Source organism: Dendrobium catenatum, unplaced genomic scaffold (assembly GCF_001605985.2).
Source record: "Dendrobium catenatum unplaced genomic scaffold, ASM160598v2 fragScaff_scaffold_4, whole genome shotgun sequence".
NCBI lineage: Eukaryota > Viridiplantae > Streptophyta > Magnoliopsida > Asparagales > Orchidaceae > Dendrobium > Dendrobium catenatum.
Window position 1 is genome coordinate 126,355 of NW_021318466.1, and position 16,788 is coordinate 143,142.

General features: G+C 34.5%; 1 protein-coding gene across 5 annotated transcripts; it reads left to right on the forward strand.

Annotated features, from left to right (window-relative positions):
• Positions 1 to 207: 207 nt before the first annotated feature.
• LOC110095294 lies at positions 208 to 10,064 on the forward strand. Of its 5 annotated transcripts, none has more exons than XR_003700964.1 (2): positions 208 to 2,272; positions 9,809 to 10,064. XR_003700964.1 is itself a non-coding variant. In XM_028695428.1 (2 exons), the coding sequence occupies exons 1-2, from the start codon at positions 603 to 605 to the stop codon at positions 2,211 to 2,213; spliced, it is 1,497 nt and encodes a 498-aa protein (XP_028551261.1). In that variant the 5' UTR covers positions 208 to 602; the 3' UTR covers positions 2,214 to 2,591. The 5 variants fall into 5 exon arrangements, 2 of the variants coding, with proteins under 2 accessions (XP_028551261.1, XP_028551248.1); XR_003700962.1 differs by lacking the exon at positions 9,809 to 10,064 and adding an exon at positions 7,655 to 8,576; XR_003700956.1 differs by lacking the exon at positions 9,809 to 10,064 and adding an exon at positions 7,207 to 7,402.
• The last annotated feature ends 6,724 nt before the right edge of the window (positions 10,065 to 16,788 follow it).

Here is a 16,788-nt window from a genome sequence, read left to right on the forward strand (position 1 = left end):
TTTTTTTTTGCTTTTTGAGCTAATTCTTCTTGAGCTGAAGTCCTTTTTTAGTTTTTCTTTTTTCATCTAATTTTACTTTTAATCACCAATTTTGTTAATGGTATGCCTAATTTTTATTAAAAAATCTAAATAATTAATTAGTAATTTTTTTTTATTATAATGAATGAACCGGTTGGGAGGCAGCTCCGCTGCTAATACTATTAATATCCATCACCGCAGTACTCCTCACCGCACACCGCCATGCTGCTTTTTCTTTCTCTAGTACTATCAGCAGCATTCGCTCTCTCTCTCTCTCTACTGTCACCTTCATTTCGCGCTCTCTCTCTCTACTCTGTCAGTGTACAAAGCTACACAAGCATACCTCACTTCTGCTAACTGCCGCGTAACAGTCGTTCGCAGCGGCGGCCTCCAGGTAGCATCATTCTCACTGGTTCCAGTTTGGAGCTCAGTCTTGTCCATCTGAAGCTTTCTCGCTCTCGTTTCCAGGCTTCCAGCTTTGGTTCCTCAGTCGCTTCTGAATTTGATGCCACCGCTGCCGCCGATGAGAGAGATCTAGTGTTTTCGGCGCATTTTGATCTAGTGGGATCTTGGGATTTCGAATCATGAGGATGCTGAGTGGGGAATCGTGGCTAGGGCTAATGAGGGAGATGAGAAGGAAGAAGGGGGTGACAGTAGATGAGAGATCGACTATCGGTGTGCTCACATTTGAAGTGGCGAGCTATATGTCAAAAGCCGTTAATCTCTGGCGCTCACTCAGCCAAGAGCAGATCGCCAGACTCAGAGATGAGGTTCTGCGCCTTGAAGGAGTGAGGAAGCTAGTTTCCAATGACGATAACTTCCTCCTTGGGTTAGCTCTGGCTGAGACCATGGACTCTGTTGATTCCCTTGCGCATTCCGTGACCCGGTTATGTAAGCGCTGTTCCGATCCAGTGCTACAGCGTTTCGATCATGTCTTCGCTGATCTGATCATGAATGACTCTGATCTGTATGGTCTTTTGTATTCCGGGAAGAAGATGGAGCGCGAGGTTAGAAAATTGGAGAAGTTTGTTGCTGCTGGGGCTAATTTGTACCAGGAGCTTGAGATTCTGGCGGAGCTGGAGCAGGGGCTGAGAAGGATGGAGATGAATGCGGAGATAAGTCGTCAGGGTAACAGTTTTTTGGATTTCAAGCAAAAAGTAGTGTGGCAAAGGCAGGCAGTGAAGTGCCTGAGAGAGGCCTCAGTGTGGAACAGAACCTACGATTACACTGTCCGTCTTTTGGCGAGATCACTCTTCACAATTGTGGATAGGATAAAACTTGTCTTTGGCTTTCAGCAGAAGGATACTGATACTTTCTCAAAAACTATGAACCACCTCTCTCGCAGTAACTCTGTCAGTGGCGTTATCCAGTCTTCCATACAATTCTCTAATGGTGGAGCACTTCACAGGTTTGCCTCTGATCCAATCAAGATATCTGGTCACATTGCTCTGGATAATGGAGTTGCCAATGGTCGGCGGAGAGGAACTTTGCTCAGGAGTCCTACTAGAATTAAGTGGCCGGTCTCTAGCAAATCCTTCAAGGGATGCATTGTAGGAGAAGGTAACAACTCCCCTGTTCATGATGGAGATATCACTAAGCTAAAAAGGAGTTCAGGAGATGGAACTGAAAGTGCTGAGTCTGAGCATCCAATGAACATTTTCGATGCAGATTTACCTCCATATATCTTTAAATCTTGGCAGAAGTTGCTGAAAGCTCCTCCATCAACCCTTGGTTCTGCCGCTTTATCTCTGCATTATGCCAATGTAATCATTGTGATTGAAAAGTTTGCTGCTTCACCGCATTTAATAGGTAATGATGCCAGAGATGATTTGTACGGTATGCTTCCTAGGAGTATAAGGATGGCACTGAGAATCAGGCTGAAGTCTTATGCAATGAATTTATCTTTATCTGTTTATGATCCAGATCTTGCAGCAGATTGGACTGATGCAATAGGCAAGATATTGGATTGGCTATCGCCTCTTGCCCATAACATGATAAAATGGCAATCTGATAGGAACTTTGAGCAGCACCATTTGGTTTCTAGCACCAATGTTCTTTTGCTACAAACTCTCTACTATGCAAATCAGGGAAAGACTGAAGCTGCAATAACAGAATTACTTGTTGGTTTGAATTATTTGTGGAGATATGCAAAGGAACTCAATGAGAAAGCTATACTTGAGTGTACCAGCAGCTGAAACTTTGTGACTGTTTGGGCAACAAAAATATGGTATGGGATGTTGGCAAGACAAAATAGGTACTTTTTCTAGCAATATGATTTATATAAGGAGAACAGCATGAAGAGTTATAATTTTTAAAGAAACTTTTATTCATTTACCTTCTGTTAGTATGGGGTTGGTCATAATTTCATTTAGTCCTTATGCTGCTAACTTTGAGCTCTGAATCTGACAATTTGAGGATGCAATGTTTAAAGTTCTCCAAATTGAACGCAAACAAATTCTAACAGTTTTTTTCGTATCTGTTCTTCTTCTTGATATGTTCTGTAATATGAATTTACTCTTTGAAATAGATGTAAAATTATAATTAATATATACTAGCAATACCTTGGTTGTGTAGATTGCTTATCATGTAGACATCAAATACTCATAGTATTGTACATTGTTGAGTTCTGTTTAGTTTGATTGATTAAATATTCTTTTTTTGCGTATTTATTATATCTTGTTTGATTTTTAGTGAAAAAGGATCTCAAAACAAATTATAAAATGTCTACGCACATTCAAATTCACCACTATTGGTGTATGCCTTTGGCTTACAACCACTTAGAGAACTCAAAGCAGATGAAGGTGCTTAAGTTCTTCAGTGATCATATTGTCCATTGCTTTGGAATTCCATGACGGATCATATTAGATAATGACATGACTTCTAAATGATAAAGTTATTTTAATTTGTTCAATATCATCTTATCAGTTGGAGTTATACAACCATTCTCATATTTTTGTTGCCGCATGTAACACTGTGTGCCACCTTATTATACTAGTTAATGATTAAGATAGTCTCTCAAAGATTCACCTTCATTCTATTTGAGGGATAACTAAGATTGAGGATGCTTCATCATCCTCTCCCATGCAACAAAAGGTACTGTGGCAAAGTTGGGCAGTGAAGTGACCTTATAGATGTTGCACTGTGGAACCGAAGCAATGATTACACTGTTTTGCCAAGATTACTTCACAATTTTTGATAGGATAAAAATTTTCTTTTAGTTTCAGCAGAAAGATGCTGATGCGTTTTAAAAAAGTATTGATATGTCATTAAAAAAATATTTTGATCTGGTACAAATATCGAGGCATATTTGCATTGAAATTTTATAAATTAAGCTTAGGCGGATTCAAATTCCCATTTTAGCAAATTTATAGTCAAACAAAAGGTCTCGACGCGACTATCTCAATGCACGAAAAATAGTCAAATCTAAGCCTAAATGGGCACAAGTCAGTGTTTAGAAGTGTAATTGAAAATTTCATAACATTAATTTTATTATGAAATGATCTCCAAATTTGACATACTTATTGCCAAGTTGAGCATCTAACAATCCCAAGATCCTTTAATTTTAACATCATTATGACATTAAATGCTGAGCGAATGTTTTATAATTGATGGAATCAATATGTATTATTCGATAGAGTGTTTCAGATTTTCTTCATATTTACGAGCATGCCACTCATAGAAATTTATAATGAGACCTCCACTCTCTATATTTGTCGTAGGGAGCTTGGAGCTAGAGACTGAACTTTTGCTTGAGATTCATGAGAGTTCTGAGGCTTTAATTAGGATCCTAGGGCATCACCCGGGCACTATGAGTTGATCTTGCCATCGACCTCTTTTGACTGCCGACTAAGATTGTTAGATAACTGTTGCCTATTGACTACCATCCTCGAACTATTGTAGTTCACCAATTAAGGTCCTTCCGACCACCATCGCCTGGCTACGGTTCTCGGACAATCATCACCTGATTATGATCCTTTCGACCTATTTTGTACATTTGTTATGGTTCCTTTGATTTCCATCACCTGTCGAGTGCTATACTCACATTACTGTCTCTTTACTACAGTTCTCTGACCATCATTATCGACTACAATCCTTCAATATCTTTTGCTTACCAACATCAGTTCATCTAATTACCGTCGCCTGATTATGTTCTTTTGACCACCATCATCAACTCCGATCATCTAAGATCCATCACACACTGATTATGGTTCTTTCGATTACTATCGCATGACTACGATCATTTTGACTTGCGTCATCTATTGACTTTAGTCCTCGAACAACTGTCACCCGAATAGATCCTATAACCACCATCGTCTGTTAACTACCATTGTTAGATTATGGTCCTTTGACCCCCTTTGCATGCCAACTATGATCATTTTGACCTTCGTCATCTACTGGCTAGGATCCTTCGACCAACGTGATGGGGGTTGTGGAGTAATCTAAATAATCTTGAAATAATTTAGTGCTTTATCAACAATGCTTAGATTTTTTTTTTTTTATATTAAATTATAAAAATACCACTTAATATATACATGTATACGTCCGAATCAAGTAATATAGTAATAGAGTATTGATCCCACGAGAAAGAATGTTTACTTGCAAACACTACAAACACTAGTACTGTCTACTTCAACTACAATAATTATCTTACTCAATAAAAATAAATTTTGGTAAAGATCCAATCACTTAATTTAAAATAAAAAAATAAATAAATGAAACACTATTGGGATAAATTATTTTGGATTGGTAGAATCTAAATATAATATGTTTTCTAATGATTCTCTTTTATATTGATGCTATTCAGAGCATATGCATCATGAATCGCTCGTATAAGTGTGAAGAGACAAATGATAGATTAAACTTTTCCAACCTCAGTACCACTCTAAACTTCCATAGTCTGCCACCCTATGAAAATCTTAGAAGAGTGAGTAAAGCGTGTATTGTTAAACACCCTTATAATAATTCATCTCTATAAATTTGATACATGACAAATATTATGCCTATGCTTGCATCATACAAATCCAACATACTTAGTTTGGTCTGCTTGCTTATTCTTAGGTTTCACATTACACATGATATTAACTACACATATGACTATTATGTGCATTAAATGAAGGCCTGATATATTAAAAATATTATAAAATTATTGATGAAGAGAATTCATTAGTACTTCATATTTTATTTATATAATCAATCCAAAATTAGAGAATTTAGACAGAAATGAAGAATAAATGAAGCATATTCATTTTCATTAAATGCACAAAAGAAAGAACGGATAGAGGAAAAGATATCACCTGGTGGCTTAATAATCTCATCTACACTCTTTCTTGAATTTACATAATTACGTTCACTAACACAAGCCAAACACTCTAATGGAATGTATCTAGCAATTATTTGAATTTTCATAGTTGTCACTCCTAAGAATAAAATCAAAGAAGCACTATAAAGGCTAAAAGTAAACAAGTGACTAAACTCCCCTACTAACATTATATACAGACTATTTATAGAAAAATACAGGAAAATGATTTTGGCGTCATAACTCTCAAGACACTTACGCTGCGGCGCCCATAAAATGATTTAACGCTGCAGCACTGAAGGTATCCTCCGTTGAGGAGCTTGCTGACATGGATTCTCTATTTAATGAATTGACGCGTCACTTTTCTCTCAGATCATGGTCTGAACATTTACAACTATAGCGCCGCGACACTGATGATAGTTGAGCGCTGCGACATCCAATTCGCACTCCCTTGACTTAACGACACTGGGATTTGGCATCACAGTGTTTTTCAGACAAAGATTGTGCTTTGCAACGTTGACTCCTCCGACATTGCGGTGCTAGGATAGTTGGCTTGACTTTGCGGCGCTGACTCCTTCAACGTTGCAGTGCTGTCAAATAGAGATTGTGCATCGCCGTCTCCATATTCAGGCACTCTGCCGGTGCCAATGATGGTGTTGTGGCAGTATTGTGTCCAATGCTGCAATGCTGTACCATACTTAAAAATTTTATCAATTTCCTGTATTTTCTGCACAAACACAACTAAAACAACACATTTTTTTAAGAAATTAACACATAAAATATAACATTATTTATACTTTTCACACCATTGCCTTATATAGTTTTTAGATCACTATCACTTGACTACGGTCCTATAACCAGCCTTGCCTGGTCATGGTCTTCTATTAATGCTTTCCCAACATGGTCCTCCAACCATCATCGACTAATAATTGTCATCTGGCCACGGTCTTCCGACTACAATCCTTTCGACTTCCATCACTAGTCGACTATAATCATCTGGCCTGCATTGCCAAACTATAAACCTCAGGTCTTTGTTGCCAAGCTACAGTCCTTAAACCTTCACCCTCGACTGCTGTTTTTCCACTAATATCGCCCAACTACAGTCTACTTATCCATGTTTTTTTAATCATTATTGTATGGTTTCCCTTATGCCTTTTTACTTCATCACCCCATTACCAATAATTATAATACACGCCATTATTTATAAGATCAATATTTGCATTTAACACCAGCAATTTTGGCCATTGGATTTATGCTGAATTTTTGCCAAAGAATTCTTCTAATTTCAACCAACTAATATTTTCTTTATATTGTATCAATGTATTTTCCGCATGGAAGGCCTGCAATTGTAATTAAATGCATATACTTGTGGGATCTTTTTATTGGTCTATACCTTGTGGTTTGTTCTCTTTTTTAGGTTTTTCACATAAAAATTCTAATTTCTTTTATAATTCTTTTACTCCCTTATCTGCATGTGCTAGATCTTTGTACAAAACTATGTCATTAAACACTATGTTAGTACCATGAATATTTTGGTACATAATAATTTAGCGTGGTATTTGGGAATCAATTTTTGGTTGGGGGAAACATTTACTGCATCCTCAAAAGTTCGTTCACGGTAATGCTTTGGGCATGATTGTACAGAGGCATTCCCTTAACCATGAACTATTTTATCATTTCAAAAGAACTATTTCAAGATTGAGGGTATTTTCACTTGTATAATTAAACGTGCATTGCTTTATATATGATAATTCCTCTAAACTATTATCCATTGATTCATCAACTTCATGCATGTAAGGAAATCTTCCTTGCAGATGATAAGAACAAAATTATTAAGTTTAGATTGCATATATTATGATATTTGTGCTTTTTATCCTTATATTTTTGTGCAGGAAACATGTAAAAAATCATAAAAATTGAACCAGTGCTGCAGCAGTGCCACAGCTGATTGTGATGATTTCTCTACCGAATATTGCCAAACTAAATTCTCCTGTTTATGATCGTTTCCTTTCAAGCATTTGTTAATTAAATCTTTCTGTATTATGTTGATAGCTTTGGCCAATGCCAACATGCTTGATTTATTTTCAAGTTCATCGCACCTATTGAGTAAACATCATTATCATTCAATAACTAAACTTTAATTAATTATCCAATACTCAATCATTAAATCCTAATGATTCAATCAAGCTTACATATTCAATCATTCAATAATGGTTGATGATTCAATCAGGTTCAGTTTAAACCTTCAGTCATCATATATTAGTCAATGAACATAAATCTTTTATTCCATTTCAATTATTCAATCAAAATCTAGCGTAAAGCTTAACGTCCAAAATACAACTCAAGTGCAAACTTTAAAGACGAACTCCGAAGAGGGCGATTTTGAAGTTCTTCCAGATTTTTAGCCCAAAGGTGGTTTTCTTGGAGGTCGCCCATGGGCCCTGTGTGGCCGACGGTTGGTCTTGGAGTTCAGATACTTCAAGGTTTTGGATCTCTTTCTTTCAGATATCGCTCAAGGCCATTTCGGCGGAGGGTCGTCGTCGACTCGGTGTTGCCAACAGTTGTTCATTTTATAGATTTTCTGATAGTTTTTTGTGGTTTGATCTTCTGTGGCTGACGAATGCTCTTGGATTTAGATTTTTGTTTTTTCTTGGGTAATGGTTGCTTTGATTGGTTTTGGTTTTATGTATTCCTTGATCTGGTGTTTAGATTGAAGTTTTTCTTGAAGGATCTCTTTTTGTTCAAGAAATGGTGTAGATGCAGATTGTTCTGGTCTGAAGATTTTTCTGTGCAAAATGCGGTTTGGAAATCTTTTCAAAACCAGATAGCTCTTCGTTTTTCTTTGCCTGGTTTCTTGAAGAATCTTGGTGAAAGATCTGATGCAGTCCTAGTTGTGATTGCTTGTTCTTCTGTTCTTATTTTGGAATGTCCAAGTGGCAAGATTTTTGATGGAGCTGTGAAAGTTCTTGGATTTTCTATTGGTTTTACTCATGTATTGAGTTTGGATAACAAGTTCGATGGAGGATTTGTCAATGTCATTTCTGCTTGTGAGGTTTGTTATGTTTCGGTTGCCATGAGAATTGGTAGCTATGTGGTTGGGAAGGAGGTTATTTGTGTTGTTGGATGTGGTGGTATTATGAATAAGCTTGTGGTTGGTGTTCTTGTCTCCTTTATGAAGATAATGGAGATTTTATTTGTTCATGGAGGGTTCATACCTTCATCTAGTTTTAAGGAAGTAAATTTTATGTTTCAAGAGGATTCGGTTTCTAATACCGGAGTTATTGCAGTATTTTGGCTGCCACTTAGTGGATCATTTAAGAATGATTGTTTGGTTGATTGGATTGTCCAAAGAAGTTTGGGACTATCTAAATGTTCTGTTGATGGCTTGAAGTGGGATTCCATCTCACCAAAGCTAATGAATTTTATTGTTTTGTACTTTGAAGTTCAAGGCTTGCTTATGGTAGGTTTTTTGGAGGTGGAGATTTCGGATACTGCAGCTGATAAAGTTAAGAAGTGCTTGTGGTTTCATATGGCCTCAGAATCTGCATTTGAGTTCTTATGTCAAAAGTATGTCAATAGGTCTTTTCCTAGTGAAGAAGAGGTGGCAATATGGCCACTTTTGATTGAGGTTATTTGCTTTGTTTGTTATTTGCATTTTGAAGTTAGAATAATGGAATTTGATATTTTGCCTAGTTTTCAATTTTTTCTTAATCGGGAACTCTGGAATACTAACCAACCTATTTGATTGTTTAAATTTTGGTGTGCCCAATTGGTTCAAAGTAAGTAGTAGTGGATCTCATTTTCATTATCATAATCTCATTATTGCAAATACAATTTTAGTTTGCTTTATTTGTTTTTCAATAATGCTTCCTTTCCTTATGTTAGGAAAGGGAAGCTTATTAGACTTTTTTTTTTCCTTTCTAGTTTATAATAGTTTTTTCCTGTTTTAATGCAATTTGCATTTCTTCAAAAAAAAAAAAAAAAAATCAAACTTTAAAGTTTTTTTTTTTTTTAAGTGAAATTTTTATTTGAATCAAATCTTAGGTAAAGCATTCAAAATTATTTTTGGTCATTTAGATATTGATTAGACATGCCCTAAGATTCTCTAGTCAAACTATGTTGTTATAAATAGATCAATCGGGTTATCTTTCAAATAATGTTAAAATTATAATTTTCAGCCAGATTATGCTGAAATCTTATTTAAAATGAGCTAGTTTTACAAAACTTCTATGGCATCAACATCTCCTCCTTTATAGGGTTTTAACTTTGACAGTTAAAAAAAAAAAAACTAAGACAGTTGACTTTAAAATTTTTGGTAGTTTTATGATTTAGGATATCAACACCACCATTAAGATACACCTTTACTATAGTGAAAGATTATGATCACCTGGACTTTAATTTTTTTGGGAATAATTCAATCTTGAATTATACAAAAGAATATCATGTCCAAGTTCAAATTTCAACTAACTTTAGCTCTGCAATGGAGGACATAAGAAAGTTTGATGGAGTTCTTAAATTCGAGGAGCTTTCTAAGAAACGCCGGAGGCCAGAGTGTCACAGTACCAAATCACCCAACATTGTTGCGAGAGATAGTTATATCGATGAACTGTTTCAATGAATGGTGTACTGATGCATTGATCCAGCAACGCCGCCAAGCTAGCTCCGCGATGCTAGTTCAATTTGCATAAGTATAAATAGTACCTAGTGTTCATGTAAAGAATTTGGCTCCTTGGAAAATCGTGTGTGTGTGTGAGTGTAAGAGACTATTATGTATGGGATTGGTTATTATGTACTTATTTGGTGTCTTGTATTGGTGTATGTGTGATCTTAAGGAGATAGTAGAACTGTAGTTAGGAGGAAATCCAACTAATATTCAAACGAGCTTGACAGAGACGAGGTGTACTTATATTTTGATTCATAGTTACAATATGTAAAAGCCACTCTTCTTCCTTCATGTTTTCTTAAATATCACAAGTTCAGAGATTTTACCGATATTAGATTTACCTTAAACATGTATAGTTTTTTTTTTTAATTTGTGTAACTTATTTTGAATAATTTGACTAGATAAATAGAGTAGTTTCATTTGACATTATTAAAGCAAACTTAGAAAATTTCAAAGCTCTCATTGTAATAAAGATACTCTTCTCATCACTTTATTCCTTGACATGACATGCGCAATTGCATAGAATAGGACTTACACATTAGCAAATTAATTTATATTTAGAGGACCAAATAGTGTGTAAGTAAGCAAATAAAAAATCCTGTTAACAACCATCTTTTATCAATCTTCTACCAACTATTAGAAACTTTTCAAGAAAGCTTCAAGTAGATCTCAACTCCTATATAATCTCTAGTTGAACTTCTACTCATTATTTAAGGTTACAATCTCAACCTTATAAAAACAATAACAATTTGAAGAGAGACTAATTTTACTTTTGATTTGGTATGTACACATTGTTCTTCCCCTCCCAATCGAAGTATAATTGAGCCCAGGAGGATTCGATTCAACCTCTACTACACAGTTTAACATCATTGAGTAATACTCTAATAAACAAGTTTAGATAAGTCATACATCCACTAAGGCATTCTTAGTGGATTTCTTTTGACCTCTTTCATGGATGTTAACATCATCAAACAAAGCTATAACAAACAATCTCAAATATGTCAAACATCTTTTGGGCATTTTCTTGACCTCCTTTTATACATGTTAATGTCATTAAGCAACACTTTACAAATAATTTTGAAAAGGTTAAATATTTTTGGTGGATTTATCTCAATCTATTCCACCCAGATTAATTTCATCTAGTAATGCTCTAGCAAACAATATCTCAGATAGGTCAAACATTTTTGGTCAAGCAACCTTAACACAACTCAGTCTTAGCACCTTCCTCCACAGGTTAAGGCTTAGGGTAACACTCTACACCCACAACTTATGAAAGACCTAATTCTTTGCAATCATCTCTAAGTACTAATATGGAGCTTGGTTCAAAAAGACTTTATTTGATAAGTTTGTCATTCTTATGGCACAATCCCAATCATGCTTATACACTAAAGGTAAAATATACATGCATCTAAGCTTGAAGGAACATGCAATGTAGGAGTTGTATTTTTGGGACAAAAATAGAAGAATTGACTACACATAATATAAGCCTACGCTTTATCAACATCACATATATTTTACAAAGTCTCCCATTATCATTAAATGTTGGACTTGACAACTTTAAATAGATAGTCTCTTCTCCCATGAAATCTATTATGATCTTCAAGAAAGCCTTACCTCAGCAATGATAAGTCTCAAATGATTCCAAATATATCAAATTTTGCATTGATACTCGTATCACTAATATTTGAGAAGAAAAGAGGACCTTATTGTTTACTAGTTAGATTTTAATTGATTGAAAGATTGTTAAATACTTGATTTGAAATGTTTGCATGCTTGAAAATCATGCTGGGAGTGCTACGACATTGTGCTAGCGAGCACAACAACAATACCCTCTTTTTTGGTTAATCGAGCGTGGAGACACTAGGATTTGGTACAACGACACTTTACCCTAAACCTTATAATAATTTAGTTAAGAAATGTGGCGCTAACATAATCAAAATATTTCTTTATACAAAAGATCTTAGACCATATTACTTAAAACCTAACCACCACCATCTTTTATCCCCATTCACATGCATGATAAGGTGAGGAGAGAAAGGGGAGAGACAGGTGAGAAAAAAAGGCAGGGTTCAAGCCTTTTTTTTTCAATTATGTAGGTGGCTATAATCGTGGTAGTTAATTTTAATCTTATGTTTTCTTTTAGTAGTTTTGATTTCTATGATTTTCTATCTCTCAAATTCAATAATAATGCATTATCTCCTGATTTAGGTGATTTCTACTATGCAATTTTTCATATGTAGTAGATATCATCATTTTGATTATGTTGATATGATCATATTGAGATTTCATAGAGTAATTTTACATATATGTTCATTTGTATAAAATGATTAGGATAAAAGTATGCATAAAATGAGTAGAAATTAGTGTACCTAAATCTAGACATGGGTTATATGACATGTATAAACTTATTGTTTATCTGACAATACATGCATATTTGTATACTACATGCATACTGCTAAGCACACTAGATAGATTTAAGCAGTATGATAATTGCACTGCATATATACATGAAATGTGATTATTATTATTATTATGATGTACATGATTCAGCATGTGTGTTGAAGTATGAAAGAATGTTTGGAAATAATTTATTTATTCAGGTTGGCTCGAGACATGCAACCTCGTACAAGTTGGTATGCTGACGAGTTTTTATTTAAATAAGGTTCTTGGTGTATTGTTAAACGATATAATGTAAGGTATAAGGAGATTGATTTATATGATATATCGACGGGCATGAGTGATAACACTTACATGTTAACATGTGATTGATATGATTGATTCTTGTTTAAAAAATTAATTTGATTTATGAAATTGGTTCCTATTTGGTCTGAAGGGCTTATAAGGCTTAATATAAGAAAAACATCATAAGAGCCTGATGTCATGCTTTGTTTATTATTGATAATATATGGCATGTATTCATGATATAATTGCATATGAATAGATGGGACATAACATGACATACTAATCACAAATAAATGGAATGATTGATACATTAATTGGATTCAAGATACAACTAAATAGTGTTCTTGTAAGATTAGTGAGATTAATACAGAACACACGATATCATGATATATGATATACGATACTTATGCATTGATATAATATGACATTCATAAAGGTAGACTTATGATAAAATTTATATAATATTATGGTTAACATACAACTATACATTTGTTTTTCCCAAAATAACCATTTATTCAAGTAATAAAAGATTACAATCCCTAGCTACAGTAGCAACATATAAAAAAAAAGGCTAAACATATAGCAAGAGACTAGGCAATACAATGAGAGTAACATAAAAAATATCCAGACTCAGGAATCGAAGCCCCCTACACCAGCCTCACAATTAGCCACAAACCATCCAAAGGTGAGAGTCCCATAAAATCCAAAGTACCAAGCAATCCAAGCAAAAATCTAAATCACCTCGGTTGCTAACCAGCCGAGCTAGTGAGGGGAAGCTGGGGGTTTCCTCATCATTGTCCTCCAAGCCATCAGAAAACACCGCCAAAAAGAAACTATGAAAGAGCTAGAGTCTATTTCTTTTTACCTTTATTTTTATGCCTATAACCACCATTAGAAGGACTAGGGTCAACAAGCTTAACATGCACAACCTCCTCACATTCACTAAAGTCCTCTTCCTCACACCCCCCCCCCCCCCCTTTCCCTCCCCCCCCCCCCCCACCACAATCAGATGAAGAGGAGTCACTCAGAATTAGTCAATTATTTTGCATCAAAACAGAATTCTTGACAAATTTAGCCATCTAAAACTTCAATTCACTATTTGACATAACAGTAATAGGAACATTAATAAAAGTTGATAAACCTCCCATACTACCAATGACTTATTACTATACATTAAACAACATAAAATTAACATCTATAACCTTATGCTCCATTGAAAATTGATAAAATAAAGGTACAACTCATTTCAACTGATGGGCATGATATATAACTATATCGATTTGACCTATATAATTCTATTATAAGTATAAATACATGCATATTTTCATAATATCACTGATGTAAAAATGACAATTTACCGATCCTTCTAATGGCTACTTATTAGATTGATTTATATTATTTACTAGTTAATGCTGATTATATTGAATACAACTGTTTATAGTGATTTTTTATTATTTATACTGATTTAGATTGAAAGGTTATGTGCATATCGTTCCTATTACCGTACATTGATAATAATTGCTAGTTTTGGTAATCAATTGTGTTGTTAGCTCATTTTATGATTTTTATGATTTTCAGAAAGGTAAGGATCTTATAGAGTGAGGTTAATCCAGGTTGCTATGAGAGGTTTTTATTTTTTTTTTTTGTTATTTATTTTTGTAGCCTGAGATATGTTTGAGTAGACTAATGTGATAGGTGCATTTTTGGCTATTGTACATGATTATTTCAAAATTAAATGGAATTGTATATATTGATATTTATATGGAATGAAATGATATTTTTGTTGTTTTATTCTATAAATGGATTAGCGGCTTTAGGTGATTAATTAGAAGATAAAACATAAAATTCTTTCAAATTATATTTCATAGTTATTAGAAAAAGTAATACAAAACACTGATTTTGGAAGAATTGAATTGTAATCGGATTCGTAGAAATTGATTGAGCATATTGTAAAAAGAGGAAATATGATGTTGGCAGTTGAGCAGTGGCCCAATTGTACTCTAAAAACTATAACCCTTATGATGAGGCTATGATTTTTCTTTGATGAAAATATTGCCTTTATGATTGGATGGACAAAATTTGGGGGTGATCAGGCTTTTCACTCCCTATGCTGAGGCTTCCTTGAAAGAGACACTGATCGTCTTTATTTGGAGGACCACTTTTTTTGGGGGATGTAGGACTTTAATTAGAATGAATTATTTATTTTATTTTCTAATTAATCACTTATAGCCACTAACTATCCATTAAAAAAAATAAAACAATAAATGTGTCTTTTCATTTCATATAAACATCAATATATATAACTCTATAAAGTTCTAAAATAATCATATACAATAGCTAGAAATGCACTAATCATATCAATCTACTAAAAAATATCCTTAGCTACAAAAATAGATATCAAAATAAAAATATCTATCATAGAACCTATGATCAATCTCACTTCACTGATCTTTAACCTATTTTGAAAATCTGGTAAATCACAAAATGAGCTAACATTGCAATAGATTGCAAAAACCTAGAACTGTTAGCAATGCATGACAAAAGGAATAATATGCTGTAGCTCTCACTATAGGATCAATAGACTTGTAACGTCTCTTTGCTTTGGCATTTGAGGCAATCTCTAGGAGATTTAGGGTTCCATCTCTCGCGCGTTTGATTTTTCCCTCCTAGCTTGGCTTTTTGTGTTTTTCATTTGTTTTCTTTCTCTTTACTTATTTCGTGTTCCTTCCTTCACCAATTTTGAGGTTTTTTTTCTAGTTTTTTGGTTCTGGGAGATGATGACACCCTTGTCATCTAACCCATCATCAACTTCTATTTTTGAGGGGAAATCTCAGTCTTTCAAAGATGTGGTGGCTGGTTCTTTTGCTTCTTCTCCTAAATTGCAGTTCGTTCATTCTTCATTTAAAGGCTATATGGCCTTGTTATTTGAGGATTTTGTGGTTGAACAGTTGGCTGCTCCTTATGCCTTAATGCTGGTGGGTAAATTCATTCTTAGGTGTCCGAATCTTGATGTTATACGAAAAAATTTTCTTAACCTAAAGCTTTCCAGGTTGTTTCATATTGGCTTATTGGATCAAAGACATGTTGCTATCCAACTCTCTAGTGATCTTAATTACAACAATATATTTGCTAGAAGATCTTACTAGATACAAGCGTGTCAAATGCGTTTGCTTAAATGGACTCTGAATTTTAATGTTAGGGAGGAATCTCCTATTACACCGGTGTGGATTACCTTTCCTAACTTCAGACTTTATTTCTTCAATCATCAAATCTTATTTGGTTTGGCTTCGATCTTTGGAAGGCCGTTGCAAATGGAGCAAGCCACTGCTTCTATTTTGCGGCCTTCTATGGCTTGTGTTTTTTTTTGAATTGAATGTTTCTAAGAAACATCCAAATGAGATATAGATTGGGTCGGAGGTGAAAGGTTATTTCGAAGTGGAATTTGAAATTTTACCAATCTTTTGTTCTTACTACAAGATGCACAATCATGGTATTAATGATTGTTTTTGAAAGCATCCCCACCTTCATAAAGAGAAGGATTCGTCAAAACAAACACATGAGGATGAAGCCAATTTGATTTCTCATGAAGTTACTACTCCTAACCCTATAATTTTAGAGGGAAATACCTCTAACTCGTCTAAAACTATTAAGGATCCTTTGGCTTTAGCTAGTGATGATCACGAACCAACTGTTACCAATGCTATTTTTTTGAATCATGATCAGGGAGTAATTGCTTAAACCTCTTTTATTTCACCTTATGATTGTGAGAATAGTATGGAGTAAGCTTTGCCTAATATTGGTATCCTAAATGATGTTAATGTTGATTCCATCCGTCCTTGTATGATTAACAAAAATTTATTGGATTTAAATGGTAATATGCTCTCTCACACTCTCTCAAATCCCTTGAATGAACATGAAAATGAGATTGAAGTTAATGCAGCTATTCAATTACCTTATAAAGAACGTGAGAGGAATGATATGCCATTGGAGGAAGGTGAACTTGTTTCTGTGGATGATAGCCCTCCTTTTGGAGAATGCATGGAAGGCCTTGCTGTGAGGAGTAATGGTAAATATTTTGCTATGGATGATGATGATGTTATATTTATGGAGGATGAATATCCTCAACAGA

Coding starts and splice junctions, on each gene's coding strand:
- LOC110095294 (XM_028695415.1), top strand. CDS start 603: ATGAGGATGCTGAGTGGGGAATCGTGGCTAGGGCTAATGAGGGAGATG.